This window comes from Rutilus rutilus, assembly GCF_951802725.1.
Source record: "Rutilus rutilus genome assembly, chromosome: 20".
Classification (NCBI taxonomy): domain Eukaryota; kingdom Metazoa; phylum Chordata; class Actinopteri; order Cypriniformes; family Leuciscidae; genus Rutilus; species Rutilus rutilus.
This window is the reverse complement of record NC_140225.1, coordinates 31,703,922-31,716,030: the sequence shown is the minus strand read 5'-3', so window position 1 is coordinate 31,716,030 and position 12,109 is coordinate 31,703,922. Positions and strand designations below refer to the sequence as shown.

General features: G+C 35.9%; 1 protein-coding gene across 1 annotated transcript; it reads left to right on the top strand.

Moving 5' to 3' along the window:
• The first annotated feature begins 5,148 nt into the window (after window positions 1–5,148).
• On the top strand, window positions 5,149–10,675 carry LOC311279441 (uncharacterized protein). Its single transcript, XM_084390952.1, has 3 exons — window positions 5,149–5,306; window positions 9,955–10,053; window positions 10,397–10,675. The coding sequence occupies exons 1-3, from the start codon at window positions 5,261–5,263 to the stop codon at window positions 10,483–10,485; spliced, it is 234 nt and encodes a 77-aa protein (XP_084247078.1). The 5' UTR covers window positions 5,149–5,260; the 3' UTR covers window positions 10,486–10,675.
• Window positions 10,676–12,109: the final 1,434 nt, after the last annotated feature.

Genomic DNA, 12,109 nt, shown 5'->3' with positions numbered 1-12,109 from the left:
TGCACAAAAAGTATTCTCGTCGCTCGATAAACTCAAGGTTGAGCCTCTGTAGTCACTTGGACTATTTTAACGATGTTTTTGCTATCTTTTCTGGGCTGGCAGAATGAAATTACATAGAAGCCTATATGGAGGAGTGAGACAGCTCTCAGATTTCATCAAAAATATCTTAATTTGTGTTCCGAAGATGAACGAAAGTCTTACGAGGTTGGAACAACATGAGAGTGAGTGATTACTGACAGAATTACAAATTTTGGGTGAACTAACCCTTTAAAGGTATACCTTAGCAGGCATATCTTGACCTTTTTAACTCCCAGTTACAACAAGCTCAATCATTATCTGATCATCATGTACCGGATGATTCACTTATTCACCGATAGCCTCTGACACATTCTGTACAGCACAGGACGTCTTACATAAAAAGGTGTTTTTATATGATGCTGCATCAGTGTTCTGTTTAGAATAAACACAATGTTATCACTGTTGATGTTCTCAGCTCAGGAATGTGAACAGTGACAGAGATAGTGAAGGGCTCTGTCTCTGTAAGCAGTCTGGCTTCACATCATCAGAAGTGTCAAGGCAAGGCAAGTTTATTTATATAGCACATTTCATACACAATGGCAATTCAAAGTGCTTTACATAGAAGAAATTAAAATAATAAAAAGAAATAAGAATAATTAAAACAGTTTAGAAAAATAAAATAAAATACAGTACAGTACAAACAGTCGGACGAACAGCGGCACAGTGCTCATTCAGTAAATGCTCAGCTAAACAGATGTGTTTTGAGTCTGGATTTGAATGTGACTACTGTAGGAGCACATCTGATCTCTTCTGGAAGCTGGTTCCAGCATAATAGCTAAAAGCGGACTCGCCATGCTTAGAGTGAACCCTTGGTATTTCTAGCTGATATGATCCTAATGATCTGAGTGATCTGTTGGGTTTATATTCAGTGAGCATATCTGCAATATATTGAGGTCCTAGGCCATTGAATGATTTATATACAACTGATAATACTTTAAAATCAATCCTAAATGTAACTGGGAGCCAGTGTAAAGACCTGGGCCCGGTTTTTCAAAAGTAATCCACTAGGATTTTGGATAACGGATTGGATCAAATCTTGAAAATGGGTTTTTCAAAAGAAAAAACGGATTACATAATCGGATTAGATCACGTAATCCAATCTTGGTTTTGATCCGGATCAAACCTTTAGTTTGGGTTTTTCAGAACTTTTTTTGTAGGATTTGGATCACTTTGATCCAAAAAATCTGGATTAAACTGATCCCATCAGAAGGGTGGATTCAGCGTGGATTTCATGCCCAAAATGTAATGGAAACTTAAAAAATGTATCAAAAAATACTATATTTGGATCATGCAGTATCTTACAAGATATCCTATTTATTCATAAGGTTTTAATTTTATTTGTTCATCCGTCAGGCTACAGTGATTAGGTATAGGCTTTAACGTATTCAGCCTTTCAGTATAGGCCTACAGCAAAGTAGAAAGAGTTTGGCCTCATAAAATAATCCCCCAAACAGCTGTCAAAATTGACCAAAAACAATCAATTTTATTCTGTCACTAATAGATATATATATTCATCACAATCGAAAATATTTTTGTTTTTAGAATATTTATTAGTGATGCATGCAATGATTACAGAATAACCAAAAAAATGCAAAGAATGGCAATCACTGATTTTTGAAATCCAAAACAAATCCAAATCAGAAATAGTGTCTAACTATTGCGTCCCTTGTTGCACGTCCTGTTTGCAAGCTGGTCTCTCCACATCAGATGAGGAAGTCTGAAATTATTGTGTATAGTATTTGACATTAAGTCTTTTTTTTTAATTCAATACATCTATATTTTAAACTTGTTATAAATATCCTCAATGTACAGTGTTTGTGTTGTAGGTCTCAGATGAGCGGACTGCTGGAAGAGGATGGGGTGGGGTTTTTCTTGTTTTTAGTTTTTTTTTTAAAATGTGTGTGTTTTCATTTCAAATAAAAATAAACTTATATTGAACACACACTGGCTATTCTACTTGTTGCTCTTTACATATCTATAGTTCTACATTGTGATTTCCTATCCTGTTTGAGCACTGGTTATCCAGATTTGGTGATCCTGAAAAGTTCCTATCCGGATCAGATTGATCCAATCTGAAGTTGCTTTGAAAAACTGGCTCAAAAGTAAGCTGGATTACGTGATCACGGATCGCAAAAAAAAGGATTACTAAATCCGGATCAATTTTATCTGGATTAAACCTTTTGAAAAACCGGGCCCTGAGGACTGGTGTGATTTGTTCATATTTTCTGGTTCTGCTCAGAATCCTGACAGCAGCGTTCTGTATGATCTGCAACTGTCTTATGGTCTTTTTGGGAAGGCCAGTGAGGAGTCCATTACAGTAATCCACCCTGCTGGTGATGAAAGCATGAACAAGTTTCTCTAAGTCTTGTCTGGAAACAAAGCATCTTATTCTTGCAATATTTTTCAGATGAGTATGCTGATTTAGTTATTGCTTTGACATGACTACTGAAACTAAGGTCTGACTCTAGTGTCACACCAAGATTCCTGACTTGATTTTTAGTTGTTTGACTAAAAATGACTTCAGTTTTGTCTTTGTTTAACTGAAGAAAGTTTTGACACATCCAACTGTTGACTTCGTCAATGCATCGGCACAGGGAGTCAATGGGGCTGTAATCGTTAGGCGATAGGGCTAAGTAGAGCTGTGTGTCGTCTGCATAGCTGTGGTAAGCAATTTGGTTCTTTCTCATTATTTGGCTCATTGGGAGCATATATAGGTTGAACAGGAGTGGCGCAAGAATTGAGCCTTGAGGGACTCCGCATGTCATGGATGTCCACTCAGACTTATGGTCTCCTATACTCACATAATAACCTCTCCCATCTAAGTATGACCTGAACCATTTTAGGACTATCCCAGAAAGCCCCACCCAGTTTTCCAGCCTGTCAAGAAGTATGTTATGATCGACAGTGTCAAATGCAGCACTGAGGTCGAGTAGTACCAGCACTGATAATTTGCCTGAATCAGTATTTAAGCGAATGTCGTTTATTATCTTTATGAGCGCTGTTTCTGTGCTGTGGTGCGGTCGGAAACCAGATTGAAAGGATCCATTCGAGCTTAAGAATTTGTTCAGCTGATTGAAGACAACTTTTTCAATGATCTTGCCTATGAATGGAAGATTTGAGATCGGTCTATAGTTGCTTAATATGGTCTTATCCAGATTGCTCTTTTTCAGGAGGGGCTTGACAACTGCAGTTTTCAGGGAATTTGGAAAAGTGAGGCATTTACCACTTCTAGAAGATCTGCTTCTAAACTGTTTAACACACTTTTGAAGAAAGATGTGGGAAGTGTGTCAATGTTTTAAGTTGATGTTTTAAGGTGCTGTACGGTTTCTTCCAAAATTTTGCCATCAATTTCTTTGAAATCAGACATAGTAGCTACTTTCTCAGGTGGTCTGATCTGTCTGACCCCAGTGCAACTCAAGGATGTGCTGATCTCCTTTCTGATATTATTGATTTTCTCAGAGAAGAAAGAAGCAAACTCACTGCACTTGCTGTCTGAGAGCAATTCACTGGGAATCTGGCTTGGGGGGTTTGTCAGTCTCTCTACAGTAGCGAAAAGAGTGCGTGTGTTGTTTAAATTGCTATTTATAATATTTGAGAAGAAAGTCTGTCTAGCTTTGCCTAGTTCCATATTGAAAGCATGGATGCTGTCTTTGTAGATGTTATAATGGACTACAAGTTTTGTCTTCCGTCACATGCGCTCTGCTCTTCTGCATTGTCTTTTCATATTTTGCACTGCTGTTGAGTTTCTCCAAGGTGCTTTTAGTCTGCCACTCTTCTTCCTGACTTTCAGGAGCAACTGTTATTGAAGGCCTTAGACTTTCTATCTTGTAATAGAACAGCAATAGAGAAAGATACAGGCACACTGGGTTCCCGCTTGTTCTGTAAACATTTGAGAAAGTTACTGTTATCATAGCAGGGACCCAAAACATATCACTGAGAGCTGGTATCAGTTGTTTTTGGTGTCAACAGAAGGAAGTTTGGCGTTCTGGTCGATCAAAGACTCTTGGATTCAATCATCCAAGCATTAAATCTGCTTGTTACTTAAACTATGTTTTATTTTAACTGCTCTGTAACTGCACCAGTAGATCAGTTTTATTCACATTACAAAATGTAAATAATACAATATCCAACAAAGCATGGTTTATCATACACTACAGTAAGTTGTTGGAGTAAATGAAACAAAGATTATTGGAGTATGTTTTACAAAAAAACGCACTGTAAAAAATTATATGATTAATAAGTTATGACAACATTATGTTTTGCATGCTTTAACTTTTTAAAAATAAATTATACAAGATTCAACTCATTTTTAAAGTCAGTTTAATGTCATTTAAGTTGAAATGACTTGATTTTTTAGGCTAGGTGTCCTTAACTATGTACTTCAAAATGAATTGTTTGGTACATTGTACTAATTGTGTTGATGTTGTATTGCAAAACACTTGTGCTGCTATTGAGCAGGATATGAGTAAGGTTAGGAGTTAGGACAGGTTTGGTGGTAGGGGTACAGTTAAGAGTAGGTTAAGGATTAAGGGAAGGTCAACAGTGTAATTATAATGTAATTACAGAAATGAATGCAGCTGCATTTACAGTAAGGTACTTTAAAATACAAGTAGGCTACAATATAAAAACATGTATGTACACAATCAGTGCATTGTATTGCAAAATTATTCATTTAAATATTAGTTACACTTTATTTTACAGTACATGTACTTACAGTGTACTTGCCTAAGAAAGTATTGGTTAATATAAATAAATACATGGATTAAGGTTAGGTTCAAGGTTAGTATTACCCAGTTATTTTAATTGCTATAATACGTAAATGTATGTGGAACAGAACTGTAAAATAAAGTGCTACCTAAATATTGGTATATAGAAGTTAAAGACATTCAATATACTTGCTGTTTCCTAATTGTGAAATCGTGAGATGAAGAAAAAATCAGTATATATTTCTGACCACATCCCTTGAAAACACACATATTTCATCAGTATTTGTTTCTAGAAGTAGCTTATCCCTGCAGTTTACACAGTATCCCCTGTTTACACTTTGCACACTGTGTGTATGGGTGTGTTTGAAACGCGTCACGCTTGCATATCCACAACAACGCTATAAAAGTGCAAAAGCTCAGATTCCAACAGACAGTTTGACAAAAGTGACACTGCATCGCCAAAACACAGATCCACAATGAAGGCCTGGTTCGTCCTGTTGCTGTTGCTGCCTCTCTGCATGGGTGAGTCAGGAACCGCTTGCATTTCTTGTTTGACCAGATCACATCAGATCATTTACTTTCTGCTGAAGGTATTACTTTTTGTGGTCGAACTAGCTGAAAATGGATGAAATGACGTGGATTTCTACAGTATTAGCTGGTTTTTCTCTTGCACACTCACTTTATATTACTGTGTTAAGTTAAATATTTAGCAATTTACTACAATAGGTATTCCCACTCAATCCAAAGACGATCAGGTCTGATGAATTGAGAGAGAGAGAGAGAGAGAATTTATTATTAAGTATTTATTGTTTGTATTAATCATTAGTTTTTCTCAGTGTTTAAGTGTGCACAGCTAAATCAATGTAAAGTGTGACTATTAAGAGTTAAAATGTAACAGTTAAGGTGATAAGTGTATATATACAGTACCAGTCAAAAGTTTGGAAACATTACTATTTTTAATGTTTTTGAAAGAAGTCTCTTATGCTCATCAAGCCTGCAGTTAAAAACAAAAACAGTAATATTATGAAATATTATTACAATTTAAAATAATGGTTCTCTTTTTTAATATACTTTAAAATGTAATTTATTTTTGTGATGCAAAGCTGAATTTTCATCAGCAAGTACTCCAGTCTTTGGTGTCTTATGATCCTTCAGAAATCATTCTAATATGATGATTTATGATCAATGTTGGAAACAGTTGTGCTGCTTAATATTTTTTTTATAACCTGAGATACTTTTTTCAGGATTATTTGATGAATAAAAAGTTAAAAAGAACTGTATTTATTTAGAATAGAAATCTTTTGTAACAATATACACTACCGTTCAAAAGTTTGGGAACAATAACTATTTTTTTTTAAAGAAATTAGTACTTTAATTCAACAAGGATGTGTTAAATTGATAAAAGGTGATGGTAACGATTTATATTGTTAGAAATGTTTTTATTTTGAATAAATGCTGTTTTTATGAATAAATGCTGTTAACGTTTTACTCATCAATGAATCCTGAAAAAAGTATTCCAAAAAAATATATTAAACAGCACAACTGTTTCCATCATTGATAATAACTGAGTATCAAATCATCATATTAGAATGATTTCTGAAGGATCATAAGACACCAAAGACTGGAGTACTTGCTGATGAAAATTCAGCTTTGCATCACAAAAATAAATTACATTTTAAAATATATTAAAAAAGAGAACCATTATTTTAAATTGTAATAATATTTCATAATATTACTGTTTTTGTTTTTAACTGCAGGCTTGATGAGCATAAGAGACTTCTTTCAAAAACATTACAAATAGTAATGTTTCCAAACTTTTGACTGGTACTATATATATATATATATATATATATACTAGGGGTGTAACGATTCGTTTTAACAACGATTCGATTCGATTCGCGATTCATGGTTGTCGATACGATTCAAGGACGATATTGGTTCATTTAGAACGATCCGATCCGAAACGATTCAGTGACTTGAAATCGATTCAGTAACTTTTTAGCCAAAAATTCTTGTAAGGGAATCAGGTATCAATTAATTATAGATATAAACAAACAAGTAAACAACAATTAATGTAAAATGCATTCACATTTTATTTTAATAAGTAGGACTGAACGATTATGACAAAAATGATAGGCTAATTGTTGATTATTCCCTTGAAATTGTAATTGTGATTATTAATTACGATTATCACAACATAGAATGATGTTTTGAATAGTTTGGCCATGGGACCCACATTTCCTCATGGTCATCAAGCCGCGGCCCACCTTTTTAGGAATTATATAGTATAATACATTTGTTTACACAAAAATTGTTGACACACAAGTTATGTCCCCCTTTACTTAACAATTTTTTTTTAAGAATATGACAAATACTGATAGACAGTAGGCACTGCGAGGTTAAGCTATTAAATAGCAGTCCCAAACTAGTTTTTGTTAATACAATCTTGGTATGAGCCACCACAGTCATATAAAAATATACAAAACCAGTAAGTGGCATTTTGTTATGGAAACAAACAACAATTAGGCTACCATGGTGATACACAATACTTAGAAGAACTGGTAAAGAAACATGGAAACTGCTCCTGATAAATAGCAACACACATGACGTACCAATAACGAAATTTATTGGTATTTTACTTTTATTTCTTAACTTACTAATTTACGACGTTGCATGCTCGTATTTCTTTTGCGCTTTAGTGAAGTGATACAGCGAGCTCCGGCGCATTTGCGCGTGCAATTGAAGAGTGCGCGCTACTGCAGTATAGCGGCTGAGAGACAGGAAAGTCCGTTTTTCTGAGGTGAGAGACTTTGCGTTGCTTTGCTTGTTGTCTTTGCGCTGCTGCTGGCGCGTCACGCATGGCGACGACGACACAGATAGGCAGACTGAATCGAGTAACATTTAACGCCTTTATCATTAAAAGTGCAAAGAAAAAACATCCATATAAAGTCTAACGTGCTTAAATCCAATGCGCTATTTCCTAGTATCGATACAATCGATTCATTACCTTTTAAAACGATATTAGATCGATATATGTCGTCCGGAAGGCCAACTTGCCGAGCACAGATCGATCCAGTTGGATCGTAGGAATATAAATCGATACATCGATGTAGTTGATGAATCGTTACACCCCTAATATATACATATATATATAATATATATATATATATATAGTGTTAATGCCATCATTTAAAATAAATAATACTATATTCAACAGTTTAGGGTGCGTAAATTTTTTTTAATGCTTTTCAGGAAACTTGGCCTAGAAACTTAGAAATCAACATAAATTATCATTTGAAAGTTTAAACGCTCAAAATACAATCCTGTACAAACTGTTTTGAAATTGGACTTTGTGTCACCATGGAGACAGTACTTTAAACCCTCTTAGCTGCTCTGGTGTCATGTTTCGTATTTCAAGGAATTCAAAATGTATTCATTTTCAAGGAATTCAAGTATTACAAAATGTACTGCATTATTTTAGAATCAAAACTTTTTCTTATTTTGACAAAACATATCGTTGGAAAGGTATGAGACTCGAGGTTCCATATTTGGTGACTGTTTTGTGATAGAAGTGATAAATGTATTGCAGTTTTTCTCAATTGCTAAAACACTAAAACCCATTGGCTGAACAAAGTTCTCAGTTGCCTGAGCTCATTTAGCTAATTGTGCAGTCTGCTGTCAATACCTTAAACCATTTCACATGGTAAAACACAATTTGCAGATCTCACTTAGACTTTTCAGCTAAACGCATTCTCATTCTCAAAACACATTCTGCACTCTAATGCACACGTCATCCATACTGGCAAACACAAGAGGCAACTATCAAATACAAATAGAGAACACGCGTCATTGATTGAACACAACCGCTGAATACAGGAATAGGGGGAGGAGGGACAATATTGCTTGTGATGTCGACAAAGTGCTCTGGCCTGGCCTGACCCAGCCCAAAGACAAGAAGAAGCACATTGATCACATGTTTACGCCTTTGAGTTTTGTCCCTTTTAGTATTGTATACTGTAGTACAGTGCATAATAGGCTGTATACTGTACAATGAACAAATTGTATGGCCCTGAACATTGTGCTTTCCATTTGTTAACAGGACTGACTGCTCAATAGATTTTAACTGGTTGCAGGTTCATATCAACAAAGAACAATAATTACAGTATCACAGAGACAAAGGGCAAGTTTGTGAGATGCAGGGTACAGTACTGTAAAAATAGGGGTACTAGGAGGAGGAAGAACAAAAAAAAATTTGCAAAGAGCAAAGCAGAGTAGTAATTTCTGATCAATTTGGAGCTACTATGATAGAACACGTTTTCGTTCATCAAAAGACAATGACGGAAAAATATGAAATTTGTTTTGAGATTAAAAATGTACTTCTCCCTGAGAACTATATGTTTCGAACAATGTGTTTTCTATTTTTTGGTGTATTGTTTACTGACTGCTTGATAGTGTATATCATTTTGATCACTTTGTTTATGATTTGAGAGCAGTGTTTGATTTTGAACACAGGTAAAACTGTTTTGAGGCGAAAGTTTCATTTTGCGAGAGGATTCAGAGGTTTTGTGAATAGTGCTTGAAGATGAGGTTTTGTGTTTAATGTTTTCAGAAAAAGGAGAAAGGTTTCAGAATTTGTGTTTTAGCGATTGAGAAAAACTGTAATTTGTGGCAAGAGATAAATTCAATGGAATGTCACCTGGTGGCTATTTTTGGTACAACGCCAAAACAAATGATCATAGGAACCTCCATTTTTGTGATATCAACTTCAAATTTGGAACTCAACTTAGTTAGACATAGCTTTGATTAAAAAAAAATAAAAAAAGTATGATGATGATTAGTTCATAGTAGTAATGATTAGTACATTAGCCTTAAAGTAAACTTAAACTTCTATAACTTTTTTTACACTTTCATTTTTCCCCCAAACGTTTAGATTTTAGCAATAAGCTGCTGAGTGCTTCTTTAAATTGAGACAAACCTTAGGTTTGTATTCCAAAGCATTCATAAATTACAACCATTTAAGGTCAGCTAGTACATTTTCACATCTATGTTCAAAAAGCAGGATGACGGATAACAGGTAGTGTTTCTTAGGTATTTTAATGCAGTAACATTGTAAATGTCTGAAACCTTCCTGACAACAAACTAAAGGTCCGTGTGTTTGTTTGTGGTGCAGCGGATTATTCCATCGAGTGCTATGGGGAGGATTTCCTGATGGTGAGGAACATGGTCCTGTACTGCAAAAGTAAAGTTCCTCAGGCCTGCTACACCAGAGGTAAATGAGTGCGCAAACTGCACGATTCCACATTATTACACAATCAGTGCAATCAGATCAAATCCAGATTTCAAAAGTCAGTGGAACGATTTCATCACAATGTGACTTCTGTTGGAAACATCAAAGTTGTAAGAAGGGCACAGCTAACAACCGGGTGTGAATTCCATTTTAAAGTCATCTAAAACAAATCAAAATGCATCAGATTTTTTGTTGATTTTAGGACATTTAGCGCATCACAATTGCCCTTGGTCTCATACTGTAGATGTTTCAAACCCATCATCTAGGAAAAGGAAGATAATACTATGATAAACATTTGATATGTGTCAAATCTTCTCTTTCACAGTGACTGGAGAGAAGGGCTGCGTCAGCATGGACTTCTGTCAAAGGAAAGGCTGGAAATGCTGTTATGAAAGCCGGTGCAATGCTGCTTGATCCTCACACTATTTTCTAACACCAATGCAACAACGTGGCTTTTTTTTGTGTGACAATCACACTGTGATTTCGTGTTCTTTAATGTAGACAGAAATCGTCTTGTTAACATGCATGCTTATAAGACATAAGAAGTGTGTAGAAATGATATTAGTCATCCTGAAATCAACAAATAAATCAAGGTGTATTAGTACAGCAGAGAACAGGCAGTTTTTCTGAGTCGGGAAGAAACGCACACAACATAACCTCTCTCTCTAACAGACTGAAGCAATCACTAAAGAACATAAACATCATTCAAGGTCTGCAATGTTGCTTGTTTACTGGTCCAAACTTCAAAGTTTACAGGGTCAAGCTGTTTTTTTTGTGTGTGTGTTTTATTCATTTTTTTGCTGGCTCACACAACTGAGGGGTCAAGGTTTTGCTGGAATGACTCGGACTCTGTTCGCAACTGTTGGTAGATGTTACTACACCATCTAGCAGCAAATAGCATCTTTTTCCATTGACAGCCATTCAAAATTAGCTGTGTATTCTAACAAAATGTAGCATGCATTTTAGTAAGAGCTACTCAACTGAAAATCTCAAAGGGCACAAAGTACAATCCCATTAGCCTCAAGGGCATTTTTTATATTCTTGTTATGAACATTTTAATTAATAATCACAGTGTGTGATTATAATGTGACATAATTATTGCATACATAATATTTTTTCTAGCAATGTAACCAAAATGTTTTTATATTACACAACCAAACAGTAATGCCTATTTTTGATTAAACCAATGGTTCGTGGGGTTTGATCTTAACATGGTTGTGTCCCGAATCGCAGTCATGTCACCTTTATTCATATAGCTCTTTTACAATACGTATTGTTTGAAATCAGCTTTACAGCGATGACAGGAAAAATGACGCCTTTCGGCTGTTGTTCAGCTGACGTTAGTGTTGATTCAGTTCCGTTGTAAAGATCATCAATTATTAAATTAGTTCATTTCATCTATAAAGCAGTTTTGCAAAAAATGATGTCATTGTCCAGCTCAGATCGGTTCTCATACAACAGCGTCAGTATAGTCAGATCAATAATCCTGTTAAATATTAAGTGTCCCCACTAAGCAAGCCAGAGGCGACAGTGGTAGGAACCCAAACTCCATCAGGTGACAGAATGGAGAAAAAAAACCTTGGGAGAACCCAGGCTCAGTCGCTCAGTTCTCCTCTGGCCAACGAACGGACAGTGCATGATTATGATTCAGACAGCGTTACAGGTCAGAAGTCAGACTGGAATCGGTAGCATTTAAAAGTTCCTTTTGCTTGAAGAGTGATTCATCACGCCGGTCTTGAAGAGGTATGGAGCCGGAGCTGGCCAAAGGGTCTGTGCGGAGAACCTGTTCGGTTCTTGTGGTCTTAGTGAGGTTAGTGAGGATCTGTGCCGATGACTGTCGTGTCGACGAAGCCTTCACAAGGGGATTGTGTAGTAGACACGGTCTCTACTGACATTCAGGGCTGCGTTTTGGTCGTGTCCAGGTGCAGGTCCACCATCTGATCTGGATACAGACCAGATCCAGCTGACTGCGGTAACCTGAAGCTCCCCTATAAAGGGCCTAGTGACTGATGAGTGTGTCTGCTTCTCAAACAATGAT

Coding starts and splice junctions, on each gene's coding strand:
- LOC311279441 (XM_084390952.1), top strand. CDS start 5,261: ATGAAGGCCTGGTTCGTCCTGTTGCTGTTGCTGCCTCTCTGCATGG. Junction 5,307..9,954: donor GTTGCTGCCTCTCTGCATGG/GTGAGTCAGGAA, acceptor TTTGTGGTGCAG/CGGATTATTCCATCGAGTGC. Junction 10,054..10,396: donor TCAGGCCTGCTACACCAGAG/GTAAATGAGTGC, acceptor TCTCTTTCACAG/TGACTGGAGAGAAGGGCTGC.